General features: G+C 42.8%; 1 protein-coding gene and 1 long non-coding RNA gene across 2 annotated transcripts in view; one reads left to right on the top strand and one right to left on the bottom strand.

Moving 5' to 3' along the window:
- The window catches only part of ATXN10 (ataxin 10), a 139740-nt gene that overhangs the window by 109951 nt on the left and 8987 nt on the right, over positions 1-20802 (bottom strand). The window contains exons 3-4 of the mRNA XM_084750314.1: positions 9138-9329; positions 2794-2876 (exon numbers count right to left, since the gene is read on the bottom strand). Coding sequence (XP_084606440.1) covers positions 2794-2876; positions 9138-9329 — 275 coding nt within the window. The remainder of the gene's footprint in view (positions 1-2793; positions 2877-9137; positions 9330-20802) is intronic.
- On the top strand, positions 13922-15878 carry LOC311578328. The gene is made up of 2 exons (XR_014772838.1): positions 13922-14390; positions 15030-15878. It is a non-coding gene; the product is annotated as an uncharacterized lncRNA (long non-coding RNA).

The raw sequence follows: 20802 nt of genomic DNA on the forward strand, positions 1-20802 counted from the left end.
GAGCAAGGCTAGGAATATAGCTGAGTGGTAGAGGTTTTCCTACCATACTAAAACCCAAGGTTCAATTCCCAATGCCACCAAATATTTTTTAAAGAGGAGGAGGACGAGGAAAGAAAGGAAATAAAAAAGAGAGACAGAGACTTACAGGGATCTATTCTGACATCAGTCAATGTATTTTTTTTTACCACATAACTATGTTATAAAAGCATTTTAAAGTATCTTCCCCTTTCTATTTTTTTAAAGGTTATATCCATCTCAATGAAGAAAGGATGAAACAATCGATTATCATATATTGCAAAAACAAAATAAATCTTGCACAGGAGATTTGGAATAGCACAAGAAAGATAGAGGGGACTGGAGAATCAAGGGAAGAAATTTTGTCCTGGGAAGCAGGAGAATGTGCTACCTGATGATAAGGTCGCTGGAGGGCAGGGGAGCCATATGCTGCTGAGAACAAAGGAGATAAACTCAGGAGAAAAACTTTCCATGTGGGGGGAGGGGTAGTGGGGATGGGATGGTGCCCAAGGTTTAACAGCTCCACACGCACAGCATTTGCCAGCACTGCTGCCGTGATTATTTAGGAAAACACCATCAGAAGAAAACCCTGCTTCTGCTGACAGCCGACACGCTATCGTTGTCTTCTGGCAATTAAAAGATGGAGTGCACCTGAACAGCAGCTGCATCGCTGAGACTTCACAAACACAGATTTTTCCATGCAGCACAATGAAAACTGTTACATTATCATTGGTTTTTAACTTGTTATAAAGTAGAGTTATGGACTGGAGAGATGGCTCAGGGGTTAACCTTTGGCTGTTCTTCCAAAGGTCCTAAGTTCAATTCCCAGCAACCACACGGTGGCTCACAACCATCTGTAATGAGAGCTGGTGCCCTCTTCTGGTGTGCAGGTGTACATGCAGGCAAAACAATGTATACTTAATAAATAAATCATTTTTAAAAAATAAAATAAAGCAGAGTTACAAAAATACCTTTAATACTTAATATCTTTAAAATATTACAACTAAAGTCTACATCCTACCAACCTCTTAAAAAACTGCCACTCAGAAAAGTTTAGAGCAAAGATGTTGTTTATAAAATCCTCGATGATATAGTTAACTTTAAGAAACCACCACTTTCTGTCGCACCAGGTAATTGACTTACTTAATAGATTTAAAAGATGATTTCTAAATCAAGTATAAGACCCCAAAACTGAAGTAAAATGAATCTGAAATGAAAACACTAAAAAATCACCAAATTTCTTAGTGAAAGTGAAAATTAAATGACCTCAGGCAGTGTGGACAGCACACTAGCACACTGACTTAGTCTGTGTCACCTCTAGATTCCTTTTGGTGTTTGTTAGAAGAGAGCCTTGCCTCTAGCTCTTACCTATCCGCCAAGCACAGGGTGTAAGGTAGCATCAATAAAAGCACCCATCACTGAGCATGGTGGCGCACACTTTATCCTCAGCACTTGGAGGCAGGCGGGTGGAAGTGAGTTCAAGGCCAGCCTGGTCTACAAAGTGACCAGGCTACACAGAGAAACCCTGTCTCAAAATACCAAAAAAAAAAAAAAAAAAGCAAAGAAAAGCATCTCTCATGCTATATAAGAACAGGGTTAGGAAATATTTACAAACTAAATCTGTTCTTTATTTTAACAATTACTTTAATAAACATGAATATTTACGTTAAGATTATATCAAATAATTTATATTTACCCATAATATCTCAATTCCTCGGACAAGAAGATCATATATAAAAACTCTTATTATTTACTTCAATGTGTTAAGATAATCTTTGTACAAAGGAGAACCATTAATGCTACTAATACAAAAGCTAAATGCTTTCAAAATAGTCTAAGAACCCTCCAGCTTTTCTCTAAGAAGCTGAGTACTGCTCTTAATCCCACATCAACAAGAAGAGCGAACTTCCTTTTCTGTCACACAAGGTACCTGATTTTTTTGTTTGTCTATTTTGGGTTTTTGTTTGTTTTTCTAGACAGGGTTTCTCTGTGTAGCCTTGGCTGTCCTGAACTTTGTAGAACAGTATGGCTTCAAACTCGCAGAGATCTGCCTGCCTCTGTGCTAGAATTAAAGGCATGTGTCACCACGCCCAGTACCTGACTGACTTAATAGTTTTAAAATCTGGCTATCCTCACTGGAATGTGAACTCCTTGGGGGCAGAGACTGTTACCCACTCTTTAGCTGTGTCCTTTTCTCAAGAAGACATCACACATCTTCACTGTACCTTAATTACCTCTTTTAAAATCTTATCTCCAAATATAGTCATTTTCTGGGTACTGGAGGTTATGATTCTGGTATAGTCTGAATGTTTGTGTCCTGCTGATAGCAAATCTCCAAAATGTTGGCAGCAAGCAGTAAGGGCTTTGAGGGGAAACTGCATCTAGTAGTTAGTGCCCTTGGAAGAGATCTTTGCCTCCTTCTGGCTTTCTATGTAAGGCACAGCAGGAAGGCACCTTCATTGAGCCGGAGAACAAGCTCCTACCACATAATAACTTCCACCCTCTCATGTGATAAATGTGTGCTTTTATTAATTACTTACGCTAAGTATTTTGCTACAGCAGCCCAAACAGACTAAGAGAAGCCTCAGCAGAAGAAACAGGGAAGAAACAAGCCAGCGTACACAGGATGAGAAAGAAGTCACAGCAAGTTCTCCTCACAGTAACTCTTTATCATTTCTTGAAATATAAAACATATGTTTCAGTGAATGATTGGACACTCAGAGCATTAGTTTTAAACAGTTTTCAAGGTAATAACCCATTAATTATACTGCACATTACCTGTCAACAAAGAGTCTTGTTCCACTCGAAGTTCACGAAAGAGAAGAACCAAATCAACAGCAACGCCAATTGTATCCAGGTTCCTGTATTAAATTTTAAGACAGAGTTAAACTAAATACATGCTCTTCCCTAATACTGAATTTCAAGTGCTGATTCCTACAGTGAGCAGAATAACCGCTTCCAGAGACATGCATATCCTGACTACCAAAATCTGTAACTATTACCTTATCTGGTAAAGAGAACTTTTCAGACAAGCTCAAACCCATAATCTTGCGATGGAAGGATTGTCCTGAGTTCTGTGGCACTCCAATGCACCACAGGCTCCTTGCAGAAGGAACACAAGAAAGTTGGAAGCAAGAGAAAGGAGGCTGTGTGTCAAGAAACATGGAAGGACTGAAAGCTGGCAAGGCAAAGAAACGGATTCTGTCCCAGAGCCTCCAGAAGGAAGCACCATCTATGCCAATCCCTCAGGGGCTGCCAAACTCCAAAGTTGTAAGATAATAAATGTGTGCTGTTTAAGGTTTTGGTAATATGTCACTGCAACAAAAAGTAAAGGGTCACAATTCTGATTAATGGGGTGCTATTGTAACAAGTACCTGAAAAAGGCTTTGCTCAGTGGGCAGAGGCTAGAAGAACCCTAAGGAGCTTGACAGAAAAAAAGCGTAGTGTCTAAGACAGACTGCTGGTAGAAGCACACACATGAAGGCACAGCTGGCATCGTCTGGAAGGAGAACACGCTATTAGGGACTGCAGGAATGGTGATCTTTGCTGTGCAGGGCCAAGAGTCCTTGGAACAGCATCCTGCAGCTGTACAGAGAGGAGCAAGAAAAGAAATGCCTAAAACTGCCATGTACTGTGATCTTCTGCCTACTGTATTTGAAAAATATACTTATTTTCTAGTTTTACAGGTCCCAGAGAAAGTGGAACTTTGTCCCAAGACGGCTCACCATCCAGAGTTTCATACAACTTAGGTAATTCAGAGGATCAGATGGGGGACTTCTAGCTAACGAGACTTAGAGGGCATTCTGAACATGAGCTGATGTTATATTGGGTTTAGAATGTGAAGCCCTTGGGATAGCACAAGAATGTAATTTGAATCTGATAGATATGAATGTTTAAGATTGATGAGTAAGGCCGAGGGCGGTGGCACAGGCCTTTAATCCAAGCGCTTGGGAGGCAGAGGCAGGCAGATCTCTATGAGTTTGAGGCCAGCCTGGTCTACAAAGTGAGTCTAGAACAGCCAGGACAGCCAAGGCTGTTATATAGAGAAATTATGTCTCGAAAGATTGATGGGTGAATTAGGATAGGCAAAAACAAACAAAAAAAAGCCCTAAACTCTTTATCTGTCTGTTTGGTTTTGTTCAGTTTTTTAAGTTACCTTACATGAGCAAGACACAGCAATAGATGTGACTGCAGTTGGTCTCTGTCCTGAGCACCTGGCTGAGTCCCTGACACCCGTCTCTGCTCCTGAACGATAGGAATACTTTCTGGTCACATCTGCGTTCCTGCTATAAAGTAGCTTAGGCTCAGCTTCAGAATGGTGTCCGGCTGCCATGGGACCCAACCTGTAAACTTTCAGCCTCAGAGAGGGAAGGGAGGTGAAAACCATTCCCAACAACCACAACCAGCAGCTTAATAACCATGTCCGTAAACTGACAACCCCTTGAAAAACTAGCACCGCGGTCTGGGGAGCCAGCCTGCAGGTTGGTAAACACATCAAAGTGCCAGGAGGATGGCATATCTCAGAGGCCATGGAAACACCACCCCTCCCCATGCCATGTCCTCTGCATAGCCGCCTACCTGGTGATCCCAGCATACCTCCTTTATAGTGAACCAGAAACCTACGTTTTTTAATTCTGTGAATTAATAAGACTGAGGGAACCCTATCATGGAACCCTCAACTTCTATTCAGCCATACAGAAATTGGGTTTGCCTGGGTGCCTAATTTCTAGACAGTATCACAAGGAGCAACTCCTAGGCCACAAAGAAGTGGGCCCCCAAAGTGGGAGTGCTACTGGCAATGACTCAACCCCCACCTGAGTTTGGTTTTACTAGAAAACAAAAACCAAAGGTGTTTCTCAGAAGCCTCTAACAGCTAGCTGTACCCCAATACTTCTTACCACTGCAACACCTCCTCCTCTATCTGGGCTGCTCCTCCATGTCCCCTTGTATAACTCAAAGCTTTTATAGCTGGCCGTGTTCTCTACCATCCCAGGCAGCCAAAAAGACGTCTTTTTAGTACAACTGATCTTTCTTTCCACTAAGAATGGCTGTGTTCAATGGTTTCTTACTGTCCCTACTTATTTTCGGTGCCAAAGCTTGGGGGAGAGGAGAGAGGGGCTGTGCTTAGTAGTTTCTTGCTGTGCCTACTTATAGCAACAGCCATCTAGAAGTGAGCCTTTTAAGTTATGACTAATTCCCACAGACAGTCTCAGAACAGATGTGAACAATTAAACATCTAGTTAGTATCAGAGATTCAGAAGTGGTGTCAGCAAATACGTGAAACTATTTAGATGTAATTAAATTAATGACCAATTCTGAGGCGGGAAGATCATCCTAGGCAATCCATTACAGGTCTTCATGAGACAGAAGTCAAAGTCAGAGAGAGAATCTGGTAGTTACTACACTGTAGGCTTTGACCTTTTCCAAACCTACTTTATCTGGGGTTCTTGAATGCTTATACCTCCCTTCCTACCCACCTACGCTACATAGGAGAGAAAGGAGGCCAATGGGAACAGGAGTAGACCTTGCTGAACTCAATTCCTGGAAGCGATTCCCTTGGCGTGGCCGGCAGGATTTTAGCAGACTAGCAATTCAGTCAAAGTTGAGGCAGGGACCTGGAACAGCAACCAGAACCCCAAGCCCAGAAGTGTTCTCTGGAGCAGTCTCCACAGCCAAACAATACCAAGACCCAAAAAGCCTCACCTCCTGTTTTGGGCTCACATATGTATCTCCTCTCAGAGTCTGCACTAAGATGTGTTTCAGCTAGCAACACCCCCACACACACACACACAAGGTGGTTTGTGTTCTGTGGATAAACATTACCTGTTCTCTTACAAGTACATTCCCCATTCCCCACTTAGGATCAAAACAAAAACATGTGTTCATCCACTACACTGCAGTTACCTTGATGATGAAGGAAGGCATTGTGAACCAAGGAAAGCAGCTGACAGAAGCAGGGAGAGACAAAGGAAGAATTCCCCCTCCCCCCTCAGAACCTCAACCAGAGCCGCAAAGATACAACTGCTGTTCTCAGCCCTCGATGTGTGCTAATGTGTGACAGCAACAGAAAACTAACACAACCCCAGCTTAGTCCCTTCTCAAGGTGAATCAGAATTAAGACCAAATTACTAAAGAGAAGACCCTGATTTGTCTGGATCAAATTTCAGAACCAGATGTTAAGCCTATTTTATAGTCAACATAATGTGGCAAAGGTGCTGTCTGCCTGGGGCCCTAGGCCACCACACCAGGCTTCTACTCATTTCTACATCGGCAACTACTCCCAGGATAACAGGACACTGTGCTTTGTTATAAGGGGAGCTGAAAGGGAGGAATCAAAATACAATTTCATAATATCAATTTTATTTGATGAAATTCAAATTTCAGGGTTTAAAAATGTAATGCAAAAACGTCCATGTCTACACTACAATGGAGGAGTCGAGAAATTTGATAGAGACCCCAAAGCTTAACTATGAGCTGGCCCTATACAGGAACAGTACAGTGAGCCCAGCAGCAGTGGTTATAGTTATAAGCAAAGCGAAAACCTTGAGCAGTTGCCTGGCGTGGTGGCCCATGCCTTTAATCCCAGCACTCAGGAGGCAGAGGCAGGTGGATCTCTGTGAGTTCAAGGCCAGCCTGGTCTACAAAGTGAGTCTAGGACAGCCAAGGCTACACAGAGAAACCCTGTCTCAAAAAATAAAAAAACAAAACAAAACAACAACAACAACAACAAAAAAAACCCAAACCCTTCAAGAGTTTTCTTGGGTACTTCCTGAAATGTTACATGACTCAGGTCTCAGATTCTTGGCTTTGCTGTATTACATCTGTGCCATATGGAGGAGATCTGGGCCTTAACAGGCATCATATCTCCTGAACTTTGAATAACAAAAGAACACACACACACACACACACACACACACACACACACACACACACACATACGTATGGGTGTTTTGATCTGAATTCTGACTAGCCTAGAAATATTGGCTTTAATTAAAACTGTCTCCAAAGTTCCCACTGGAATCGTTGCTATATTTATAATTAAAAATGTGTTTCCAGGAACTAATGCCTCAAATGATTGAAATTTACCTTTGGCAATCAACAATAAATAATAATACAACACTAGAAACCAAACCAAAAGATAGAAAATTTGGTGCCTTTACTTTTTTTATTTTCATGTGTGTGGACAAAGGCTGCACACAGTAAGAATTAACCATAGCTACATGCACTGCCCTTGCTTAGATGGCCATGCCATATAGCTGAATACTTCATTTCCCATAGTATTTTATTTTTATAATGTTGCAATTTTTATAGTAGCCATGTATTGCTCAGAAGATCAAACAAAATCACCTGAAGGCAGGTGACAGCATTCCCAGCAGAGGCAGAAGCACTGCACACTTGCTGTCCCAATGATGCCACAGCTGAGGAATCTCACTCACCCACCGGTCACTACCCTCTTACCATGTGAAAAGGGGAAAGAGACATTCAGTGCCCGTGTCCAAGGATAGGTGACTGACTACAGGGAGTGGCACAATCACAGACAACAGAACCGTTGTGGGCTCAGCAATGGCAACGACAGGCTTTTCAGCATAGAGTACTGCTAGCTCCCTCTGTATGGTGAATGTCCTCAGGACAAGTTGTTCTGAACCAGTTTCTTTCTTGAACTACTGAAGGAAACCGTGGCACACTATCCCTCAGTTTATCCCAAGGACTAAAACAAGATACTGAAGGCAAAGCACCTAGGCCCAATCCTAGTGCTGGAGCTTCTTTCCTCCCTGCTGAGGACAGCCCAGCAAAGATGCACGCCTGCAGGCTCTGTCCCCATCCCTCCCACCGGGGAAAGTACAAAAGAAACTGGCATTCTGGCCCATGTTTCCAGAACATGCCAATATGCTTTAAATGCTGATACTGGAGCTGGAGAATGGTTCAGCAGGGAAGAGCTCTTGCTGCTCTTTTAGAGGATGCAAGTTCAGTTCTCCACACCCACCACCTCCAGCTGCAGAGGATCCCACAGCCCCACCTAAACTCCAAGAGCATCCCATAATATGCAAGTGGCAAACACATGGACACATAAAAATAAATCCTTAAAAAATTTTTTAAAAATGAATTGGCAGGAAAAACAGCATAATAATAACTATTAATAGGAAGACTTCAATCCATTTTCTAAAGAGAGATGGCAGGTATGTTTCAGCATTGATGTTAAACAACTCAGTTTTGTTTTTTTCCCTTTCCTTTCATCTTAAAAATCTCATTAATCATATTAAAGCCTCAGGTATAAGACTGTCTAAGTAGCCAAGAGAATCAAATGTCTTCTGGACCAGCTCAATTTCACCCATCACATCAGTGATGGAGAGGCCTTGAGGCCCTTTCTACATGTGAACCCAAGGAAGAAGGGTGAGCGTCCTGCTTGTGGCATCTGATTTCACTAAGCAAAAATATTCTTTAAAAGTTTTTTTTTTTAAATGAGAAGTTGGTTTCATAAAAGCAAGAGGAAAAGCCAGGCATGGGGGTGCACACCTTTAATCCTAGCACTCAGGAGGCAGAGGCAGTTGGACCTCTGAGTTCAAGGCCAGCCTGGTCTACAGAGTGAGTTCCAGGACAGCCAGGGCTACACAGAGAAACCCAGTCTGGGGTGGGGGTAAGAGGTAGGCCAGAGGAAAACAGCTCAGCTCTAGCTGCGAGAGCTGTACAAGGGCATCATCTGCATGGCCCTTAACACCTCTCAAAACCAGGCACAGCTTAAGACAGACAGAAAGTGCTTGGAGGTTTAGTCTTATGACAGATAAAATTTACATTTGCTCAATGTAAATACAGGGTAACTAAAACATCTGTAATTAAAAGGAGGTCAAGAACTACATGTGAACTTGAACAGGCAGAACCTAGAAATATGGAACCAATGTCAAATTCAAATACCACTGTTCTATGAAGAATAAAGTACCTCAAAACACCTTACAAACTACAAACAGGAAAGCAAAATAATCTCTCTTGTTAACAAGAGACTACAAGAAATAGCAGATGCTTCCCATCTGGAGGTAAAGGGCAGTTCTGTAAAAACAATGTGCAATACTATAAAGCTAAAACATTAACCAGCACATAAGAAACACTCAGAAGAATGTGTGTTCTACCTGATGGAATTCTGGTTCACAGAGCACTCTATGCAAGCATTCCGAAGACACCTGAAGCACTCAGTGATTAGCTGGAGACTGGAGGCCAGGTGCTCCACCTGGGAGGGGTCCCTGCAGGCCAGCTCCACAGCATGAGTAGATTTCTTTAAGATGTCCAGGACTCTCTGGAAGATTGTTCTGGGTGCTGTTTCCCTGGAAGAAGATAGAATTGTTATAAGCTGTGGGGGAGGGGTACACAGGGAGGGACAGAGGGAGAGAGAAAAACACTGACTTAAAAAAGCTGGATGGCCTGTTACAGCTCCTTCATTAGGAACCAGACGTTGTGGGCTGCAGTGTAGACTGTGCCTTCTGTGGGGGGCACTGCTGATGTTGGTCCTTCCGTGTTCTCTCCCTCTGCCTCTGAAATAATCTTAAGATCAACACAGTCCTCTCTATTTTGTAGACAATGTAAGAGAAGGAGCTACTTGCCCACATCACTTGGCCAATAAATGCCAGAGTCACAATTCCAATTAGAGTTCTCTGATCACAGGACTTGCATCCCAGGACAATCCAAACCCCGCCCAGATGAACTAACTCTCTTGCCTTGCTTATGGATCTCCCACTCCCTAATAGGGACTTTTATTGTTTTTTAAATTATCTGTATTATCTGTATTACCTGTAGGCCTGGCTGGCGATTAATTAAGACACAGACACTTGTTATATTTTAAGATAGCCTTAGTAACCTGCAGCAGGGCAGATATCAGTCCCCTAAACTACCTCCCATAGTGGGGCAGGCACAGGATCCCTGCCTCAATCCCATGCCATCTGCTTCTAATAACTTTTATCAAGTTATCTCCCATCCATAATCCCATATACTTGCTAATGTTCTTCATCTGGGCTGGATTCTCCATCCACACCGGCCATGTGCTTTTCCTCCATCTAACCCATGACGGCCTTCCTCTCTTCCCTTCAGGTCTCTCTCCTTTTCCTCTTGGTAGTTCTTCTTTCCAGAATTCCTCTCTCTCCTAGCCCCACCTAGCTCTTTTGCCCTGCCCAGATGGGATGGCTTTTTATTAAGTGAAAGGTAAATCACAGAGCCAGTAAGCAGTAATTAGCATCAAAATCCATCAGATTATCCCAACAGACTTTGTACTCAGTTACAGGAAACAATATTCTGGAAGGACTACTGAGAGGACAAGCAAGTATGTCATCCACTCTTCAGTTCCCAGGCGCCAGCAGCAACCATGTTAAACTTTCCATGTGCATCTCCATACATGGGGGGACGGCACGCCAGCTCCCCTGTGAGGATGAGTGTGCACTCACAGACACCCTGTCTTCACATGCCTCTCTCATGCCAGAAGTATAGCCTACTATCATTCCAAAGATCTGAGGATGACAATTTTTTTTTTTTTGGTGTAATTTGGTACCTAAATAGAAGCTAATTTCCATTGGTAACTCCCGTGAAGAAACAGCAATCTGCTTTTAAAGCCGGAAGAAAACTGCCAAGTTGGGAATTTAGATACTCTTAAAAGACAGTCCTGACCATCTGAGTGCTCTCCTCTATTCTCAGAGTAGAATCACAGGACTAAGCCAGACACAGAAACCACCAGTAATGAACGACCCTGTGCTGCCTGGACATCAACATCAAAGACACCCCAAAGTGTGCCTTTCCTTCCAGGAGCAGGGCACATTTCCTCTCAGAACTTCAGCACATGTGTATTATGTAGGTACTCTTCTTGTATACTACGTGATAGCTCAGTCTTATAGAGATAGACAGACAGACAGACAATGCCTTCCTATGGCTAGGCCTTTGATAAACCTAGAGGCAGATATATAGCTCATGTTTTACAACAGTATGAACACCACTTTATCTGGAATTTCTCTTCTCCTCAGTTTCCTCACTTATCTCTCAGACATAAATAGGATGCTAAACTCAGGACCTCCCACATGTTAGGCAACTGCCTCAGACCTACAACTCTACCCTCTTCCCTTGTCTTCATTTTGTTATTTTTTGTTTGTTTTTTAAAGGTATCTAAAATGTGTTTCAGAAAAGAGGCAGGGTATTAATTAATTTTTAAAAATGGAGAAACAGCCAGGTCATAGCGCACACCTGTAATCACAGCACTCGGGAGGCAGAGGCAGGTGGACCTCTGTGAGTTTGAGGCCAGCCTGGTCTACAGAGTGAGTTCTAGGACAGCCAAAGCTACACAGAGAACCCCTGCCGGGGGTGGGGGTGGGGGGCAGAGGGTGAGAAACACACACAAAAATATCTGTGCTCCACCCCACCAGTCAGTACTGTTTCCAAATACAGGTCATAAAACTTTGTGTTTCAGTGACTTCGTGACCAAACAAAAAAGTGAAATCCACCTGCCTCAGCAACCATATCAATTACATATGTAAGACATCTTTGCTGACAATACTGTCATTAAAAAAAGAAAAGGAAAAAAATAAATAATAAATTAAAGAAAGAAAGAAAGAAGAGGAGGAACACTTACTAGCACTCCCATTGAGAACTACTGAATATACTGGAGAAAATACCCAAGAGTTTGAAACACAGTGAAAAATGACAAGAGGATTGCAATTTCTGTAACAAAGTCAAATCTAATTACCTGTATGTGTTCAGAACATAGTTTCAACAACATTTACTACTGGTCTTACACATAAAAACAGAGGGCTGCAGTAGCTCCATGGCACTGCATTTGACTAGTATGTACAAGACTCAAGGCTCAAATTTTGATAGAGCAAGACTGATAGGAAAACATCTGTACAACTAGAACAATCCACAACAGTCTCTCTGTTTTCCTCGGCGGCTAAGAGATGTGGATTCACACAGCTGATGCCGGAGCCTGTCTCGATTCCTTCAGCTGGTCCTTCATGCTCTTCCCAGATGCCACCGCCCGCAGTCAGCAGCTCCCCTGCAACACAGGCCGCTCCTCATCTCTCACCACTCATTTTACTAAAAAAGCAGCACGAGCTTGGAACAAAACTGCAGATATTCTCAAGCATAATGGTGGTCAGGTAAGGTCATGAGCTAACCTACAAATGTAATTCTCAGTGTTGTATGTTCATTTGTCATGGATGCACTTGGCCCTTACAGAACTGAACTTACGATCCATCAAAAGACTCCTGAAATCCTAGTAGCTTTAAATAGCTTCTACACAGTAAGCTGGAATTACACATCCATCAGATACAAAGTAATTTGTGTTTGTGAAACAAAGAAAATAATTAGGGAGAACGGTTATTGTTATCCACTCTCCCAGGCTCCATATCCATGGACTCCTAAAAGTACCATAAACTTCCAAGCTCCTGTACCTCTGCTCAGCCGTGCTCCTCCCTCCACCAGAATACACTTGTCACACTGTCCCCACCCAGGTCTTTGCCTATGAGAACTTGGCATGTGATTCTGATTTTAAGGAAAATATTCTACCACTGAGCTACACCCTCCGCCTGAGCATCTCCTTTTTCAGCAATCCTTTGAAGCCCATGTCCCTGGTGAAACTCACCCTGCTTCTATGCCCTGCAACTGCACACTCGTGCACACTAGAGCCTAGTTTCGTCTTCCCTGTGTGTCTAGTCCACGGGCCCCACTAACAGAGTCTTCCCTTTCTGCCTTGAACAGCAACGAGGCATATGAAAGAGTCCAAGACTGCACTGCCACCCAGGACCACTGCACTCCGAGGCAGTAACTTAGAGACATTAGCTTACTTCTTTCTTCCCACCAAGGACCTGCACAGCCTGGATGCAGAAACTTGAAAAGTAGTCGTCTCGCCTTGTAAGGTGTGGCTCTACCGCAGATGTCTTGTGATCCCTACTTAGCATATTTAATTTCTCCTTCCTCATTAATTACTAAAACAGATTAACTTGTAAGGAGGATCTATAACCCAAATTCGCTTTTTTAAAAACTTTTTAAACTTCCTGAAGACGGAGAATAGCTTAAATGTCTGTTTCCCTCTATAAAATCTGAGAAAGAAAGAAAAAAAAAAAAACATTCCTCCAGTGTCATAGGGCAAGTAGCTATGGACTCTATTACCCCTGTCTGAAATACTACAAACATGGACACTGTATTAGACGAGGACAAAGGCGTTCTTCTCAACAGTGAAAGCATTCATCTCTCCCCACCTCTCTCCTTTCTCTGCAGCCTTGGAAGAAAACTACTTGGCATTACAGCTCTGCAAAGCCTGTGTCCACAGTCAAGACAACGTAATGCATCTAAATACGTAATGATTAACGACAATGAAATAGCTGGTAAAGATCAGTCAGTCGTTCCCGTATTACAAACGTTATTAATAATAATCGCTGTCAGTCCTACTTTAACCAAACTAACAAAAATATTCACAAAGGCTTTAAGAAGCTTAGCTACTTCATTCGCAGAAGGCAGAGTGCTTATGAAGACAATTAAACTTCAGCCGTTAGATGTTCCTGTTAGATAGGAATGCATACCCTGAAGACAATGTACAAATGAAATGTATTAGAGGACAAAAAAATTCCTTTGAGTAACACAAAAGGTAGAATTTCATTTCCTTCAAGTTTCAACACATTTGTTGGTCTTGGCAAGTCCTGTTTGAGTAAAATTAAAGAAAACTACCTGTGATTATATGTCACAGGTTGGACAGGCCTAATATACCATATGTACACACATTTTACAGTTAATTTATCAGTGGACCTCCTACTGAAAAGGAAACTGCTAGACTAACAACAACTAAGACTACCACACCTTAAAAAAAATTATTCTAATAAAATATATTTAAAAAAAGAAAAAAATCTTATTCTAATACCACTGCATTTAAAAAAAAAAAAAAGCTGGCTTGGGCTGGAAAGATGCCTCAGAGGTTGAGAGCACCATCTGTTCTTCCAAAGGTCCTGAGTTCAATTCCCAGCAACCACACAGTGGCTCACAACCATCTACAATGAGATCTGGTGCCCTCTTCTGTTGTGCAGGAGTGTATGCAGGCAAAAATTACACACATAATAAATATTTAAAACATTTTTAAACATTTTTAACAAAGCCAGCTTATGTATTTACAGTATTTTAACCATTGTTGCTGAGAAAAATAATTAATAGTTCACAGATATTTTCTCTAATCGCTGGTTGTTGCATAAAACATAAACTTTGCCTATTGATTTGATCTGATTGATCAAAAGCAGAAAAAAATTAAATATAAAAAAACATTTATTAACTGCCACAAAGAGCCTACAACAAAACAATCCACCTTTACCAAGACCAAGCCTCTCCTCTGCGCACGCTACAACGGCCCTCCCATCCAGGCTTAGGTGGTCCCTGACCACTACAACCAATCCATTCTGCTAGGTCACAACAGCTGTGTGTAAAGAGCACCTCAGCAAATATTTTAGGCTGACACCCAGAAATTCCCCAAAACAACGTCTCAACCCCTTTATCAGAAAAGCAGCCTTAGATGACGACATAGCCGGATTTGAATACAACTCTAGTGTGTTAAGGATGGAGAGGTTCACAGTGACTACCACCCTTGCAGAGGACTGGAGTTCACTCCAGGCACCCACACCAGGCTGCTTACAACTACCTGTAACTTCAAACCCAACGGGTCCAACACCTTCTGCCTCTGAGGGCATGGGCACTCATGGACACAGACACTCCCCCTCCCCCCCCCACAAACTCATATACACACACATACTCCTAATTAAAAATAAAACAAGCCCGGCGTGGTGGCACACACCTTTAATCCCAGCACTCCAGGGGGAGAGGCAAGCAGATCTCTGTGAATTTGAGGCCAGCCTGGTCCACAAAGTGAGTCTAGGACAGGAAAGGCTACACAGAGAAAAACCTGTCTCGAAAAACCAAAAAAAATAAAATAAAATAAAATAAAATAAAAAAACAAATAACAAATCTTAAGCCAAGTGGTGGTGGCACATGCATTTAAGCCCAGCAATCTAGAGGCAGAAACAGGTAGAACTCTGAGTTCGAAGATAGTCTAGTCTACAGAACAAGTTTCAGGACAGCCAGGGCTATAAAGGAAACTCTGTCTTGAAAAACTAAAAACAAACAGGCAAAAAACTTCTGTTACGAAAAAAACTATGCTGTAATCACAGCATGTGGGAAGCAGAGTAAAGGGCATAACAAGCTCAAAGCCACCCAGGCTTACATAGAAAGATCTTGTAAAAGAATATTCTATCTTAAATATCACAATTTCAAGTCCATATAACTTTCTAGTGTGAGCTTCTTAACCGTTAAGACACCTTTCCCTCGTATGCCATAGTGAAACAGTCTGGCAACTCCGGTCTGACTAAGATTCCTAACGTGTCATAGTCCTCTCCCAATCTCTCTAAAGCATGGTTCCCGTTCTCACTATGCTCACCACACTCCTGCATCGTGCTAAATGAAAGAAGAAAAGACAAAGTAGCCTGGAGAAGGAAAGCAAACTCTAGACCAGATACAAGAGCCAGAGAAGAAGTGTGCTGCATGAAAGGCGTGAAGCAGAGGGCTGGCCTACCCCACAGTCAGCGGGCGCTGCTTCCTGTGACAAGTGTCATCCACAAGGCGTGCCTAAAATGTAGTTTCAGATAGACATAGGAAACGGAAAAAGAAGACTAAACCATCAAGCTTTGGGAAAATGTTCAGTCTCACATAGAAAAAGAATATATGTAAGAAGCCAGACGTAGTGGTGTACGCCTTCAATCCCAGCACTTGGGGAGGCAGAGGCAGGTGGATCTCTGTGAGTTCAAGGACAGCCTGGTCTACAAATTGAGTCCAGGACAATCAGGGCTACACAAAGAAACCCTTTCTCGGGGAAAAAAAAAGCAAAACAAGAATATATGTAAGGTCTGGAGACATAGCTCAGCAGTAAGTACTGGCTGCCCTTTGCAGAGGACCTGAGTTCAATTCCCAGCATCCACATGGTAGCTCACAATTATCCCTAACTCCAGCTCCAAGAGATCGGATACCTTCTGACTTCCACTGGCATCAGGCACACACGTGAGGCACATACACACATAAAGACAAAACACTCATACACATAAAAATAAATAAACCTTAAAAATTAGACTGTACATAAAACATTACTAAAGTTAAAAAGCAATGTTTGAAAGGCTGAAGAGATGGTTCAGTGGTTAAGAGCCCCTGCTGTTCTTGCAGAAAAAACAAGTTCAGTTCCCTACATCCATGTTACAACTCATAACCATTGGTAACTCCCTTCCCCCCACCTCCTCTGGCCCCTTTAGGCACCAAGCACATATGTGATACACATACATATATGCAGGCAAACACTAATACACCTATAAATAAATAAATCTCTCTTTTAAAAAAAAAGCAACATATGAGATAGACCAAGAGACTCTTGGGTAGAGAGGGGTAGCCTGTTGTGAGTGGCTATCTCCACCACCGGGGGCCATGGTGAGGTCCCCACCACCTGGGGCCACTAAGAGCCACGTCTGGGTCTGTGACTACTCAGCAACAGAGGCCAGTGTCAATGTCCATGTCCATATTACCACTAGAGAACATGGGGAGGTCCCTGATGGGGCAGCCGCCACAAGGATGTCCAGGGGCCATGCAGAACTGATTCTGCACCTCAGTGGCTGCGGCATTCTGGAGAGCTAGCCCCATCTCTCAAAGCAGTGGCACTCAGGAAAGGCGGTCCTGGGCCTCACCCAGGCAACAGTGGAGCTGGGCCTGATGGTAGGTGCACCAGTGAGCAGCCCAAGAACATGAGTGAGGGAGAGTCTGCCAAGAGGTGGTTTTGGGGTGCTGCCCTCTACCCTCCCCCCTTGGCACCTGTGGTAGTTAGAAAAGCTGGCCCCCAAGGGCAGGAGAGCAGAAGAACTAACCCTGCCCCCTACTGGCATTAATACTCCATAGAATGGGCCCTTCACCTCACCTGAGCAACACAGTGGAGCTGGCCTTGATGGTGAAGGCACAGGTGAGCCAGCTCTGAGGGTGTGGAGAATGGGAGAGCTGTCCCAGCCCCTCACAGGCTGCAGCACTTGGGAGAATGACCTTGACTGGGCAGCACGGTGCAGCTGGCTCTGGAGGCATGGGTGCAGGTGAGGCACCTGGCTCTGAGACCATGAGAACGAGAGAGCTGACCCTGCCTCCTGATGATGGAGGTATTGGGTGGCCTAGCTGGAACAGCACTGGAGAGCTTGCCCTGGTGATGAGGATAAGGAAGAGTAGGGTTCTGAGTTGGCACACCCCAAAATCTATATCATCTATCAGTGTTGGGATGCATGAAAGGGCCAGTCCTCCTAATCCACAGCTGCAGGATGTCAATGACACAGGGCAACAACTGGATAACCGGGAGGAGTCCCAGTAAGGATCCAATATTGATGGTGTCACAGAAGCCAGATCTCAAACCAGACAGTGACTCACTGCAAAGAACATATTGCAAGTGAAGATGTGTGGACAGAAGGATGTACTGTGGGACACACTGTGACACACTACATCTACAATGAGATATTTTCTATGGTATGTGTGTGTGTGTGTGTGTGTGTGTGAGAGTGTGTGTGTGTGATTGTGTGTGTGTGTGTGTGTGTGTGTGTGTGTGTGTGTGTGTGTGTGTGTGTGTGTTTTATTTTGGGGAAAGATTGCAAGGGCAAAGAATAGATATGAGGGGACAGGGAGATAAGCAGAACTAGGGTGCATGATGTGAAACTCAAAAAAAATCCAATTAAAGTAAAAAGAAAAGTTGAAGATAGCACTACCACATATCCCAGTTACATTGTTCCTGAACATACATTAGAAAAACCCCATGCCCCACCAGAGACACTTGCACATCAACGTTTACTATGGCTCTATACATAATGGTAAGTCCATCAATATGTATATAATACAATTCAGCAGTAAAGAAAAATAAAATTATTTTTTCTTGACCTTTTGGCTAAGATTTAGTATAGTATCTGTATCAGTTTAATAACTGATATGTCCTCTAAATGAGGGCAATATATTACATGGAGTTTTGGAAGAGAAAGTTAAGTAGAAGCTTTCTCCGTCCACTGCACATACCAACCTGGTATTGTATGCACTACCTCTGAAAATAGGGTACTCACTTCAGGAGGCATTAAAATTCTTGAACTAGACTGGAGAGATGACTCAGTGGTTAAGAGCACTGGCCTCTCAAGAGGACCTGGGTTCAATTCCCAGCATCCATATGGCCACTCATAACTGTCTGTAACTCCAATTTCAAGGGATCTGACACACACAGAAAACACCAATGCACATAAGATAATTTTTTTTAAAAAATCAGAGTGGTGGGAAGGTAGAACTACCCGGAGGGAACAGGAGCTCCACAAGAAGGCCAACAGTCCCAACTAACCTGGGTCCAGAGGGGCTTCTGGAGACTGAAGCACCAAGCAAGGACCAGGCATGGAACAGACCTGACCCTCTACACATATATACTCAATGGCAGCTTAGCCTTCACATGAGCCCCCCAGAAAGCGGATGGGGGCTGTCTCTGACATGGTCTCAGTTACATGCCTTTTGATCACTTCACCCTGGCGTGGCTGCCTTGCCAGGACACTGTGAAAGAAGTACACAGAGACTCGAAGTAGGGCGGGTTTGCAGGGGGTGGAAGGTGTTTCCCCTTTTGAGGGGCAGGGGAGTGGGGGAGGGAGGTAAGGAAGGGACACAGTGAAGGGACCGGGAGGAGGGAAAGAAAAAAAAAAAATACTGAACTAAAAACAGCGGGTTTGAGAGCTGGGTGGTGGCGGCACATGCCTTTAATCCCAGCAATTGAGAGGCAGATCCAAGTGGATCTCTGTGAGTTCGAGGCTAGCCTGGTCTACAAACTGAGTTACAGGACAGCCAGGGCTACAAGGAGAAACCCAGTCTTGAAATACAAAACAAAACAAAAACTAGGTTTGCAACTTGTAGCTAACATTCTCTACTTATTATGTTAGAAAAAACACACCTGAATATAATTTTTTTAAAAGGGGGGGAAGAAAAATTAAATCTAAAAGAAAATTAATGACTCATAAGTAGTAATATTTAATGAGGTAGCCCTAACTCAAAAAAAAAGAAAAAAGCATGTTCTCCCTCGAAAGCCAACCCTAGCCTATAATGTACATATGTAAGATGTGCAAACCAGGTTTTAAATATGAGGAAAGCCTGAGAATTTAGGAGATCTGGAGAAGGGAATATTAGGTGGAGAAGGATGGTGAATAGAGGAAAGCACTTGTGGTGCACACGCCTTTACTCCCAGCACTCAGGAGGCAAAGGCTGATCTATCAGGTCATAATGGGTCCCAGGCCAGCCAGGGCTACAGAATCTCCAAAATACAAAGACATGAAAGAGAATATACCGCTAATATTTTTGAGTTTCAACTTCAACACAATTGTGGTAGATAATGTAAATTTAACTTTCTGTGTACTGAAGTAGCAAGAACCATCTTTGCATCCCTAAAGAATGCATCAAGTATTAGTCATTTGAGGCAGTGACTGTGAAAAATGGGGTTTCTTTTCTTGAATTGACCCATTCAGAAAAAGTGGTATTTTTTTTTCTTTTGAGACAAGGTTTCTCTGGGTATCCTTGGCTGTCCTGGACTCACTTTGTAGACAAGGCCGGCCTCGAACTCACAGAGATCCACCTGCCTCTGCCTCCCTCCCAAGTGCTGGAATTAAAGGCATGCACCACCACACCCAGCTTTTTTATTTAACTTATAATGAGGGAAGAGGTTTGGTTTTGGTTTTGGTGGGGTCTTTTTTCCTTTTCCTGATGCCTTATGTTTGTTTCTTGTTTAAAACTATATCAAATCATTCTGTTATAATTATTTAATATGTAAGTTATATTGCTATAATTAAAGAACAGTTTTGTTTTGTTTTTTTAAAAAGTAGGTCTGAGAGTTAGTACTTATGTCAATAAATTTTATTTAGTCATTTCACATTACATGGACACCAAAACATCACAGTGTACCTCATAAACGCATATAATTATGACTTGTCAAAAATTTAAAGCCAATCAGCATGGCTACATAGCAATCATCAATTTAAAGAGACCAATGAGCTAAGCATGACTTTTTCTCTAGCCTCACTCAGTTACTTGGGTGATGCCACAAACAAGTGGAATTTAGTTGGAGCTGGATGCGTGGAAATGTTTAGATCCAACCTAAACTAAAAAGGAAATGTGAAATTAGGAAAGGAATGAAAAACAAAAAGTTAGGGATAGGAAACAAAATCAATAGGCTCCAGGTTATGCTAAAGACATGTTAGAGTAAGGATCCTAAAGAAAAGACACAAAGGTAGCCAGAAGTGGGGCTACTGAAACTGATCATGACTAAAGCAACTATATTAAAATAAGTCCAGGTGGCAATGCGAAAGTAAGAATGATTGAAAGTCAAACTCATTGACAGTCAAGAAAACAAGATTAGGCAATGAAAGGGTTACCTATACAAACAATGAAATGATCAAGATTTAAGACAATTAAAGCAATACAGTTTATAATAAGCTAAAGTAAACTTTTCAAAGAATAAGATGGAGTGGCCCACAGATATTTAAACTGCAAGAGTGATTCAACAGGAAGTATACTGCCATAGCATGGCAAGAGGTTGGAGGGAACCAGGCAAGATAGTGCATGTCTGCAATCCCAGCACTTAGGAGCAAAGGCAGAAGGACTGAGTTAAAGGACAGCATGGACTACACAGCAAGATCGCATCTCAAATGAACAAACAAAACAAACAAAAGGGCTGGAGAGGTGGATTAACAGGTAGCAGTGCTGGCTGGTCTT

This window comes from Acomys minous (genome assembly GCF_964271855.1).
Source record: "Acomys minous genome assembly, chromosome: 12".
Lineage (NCBI taxonomy): Eukaryota > Metazoa > Chordata > Mammalia > Rodentia > Muridae > Acomys > Acomys minous.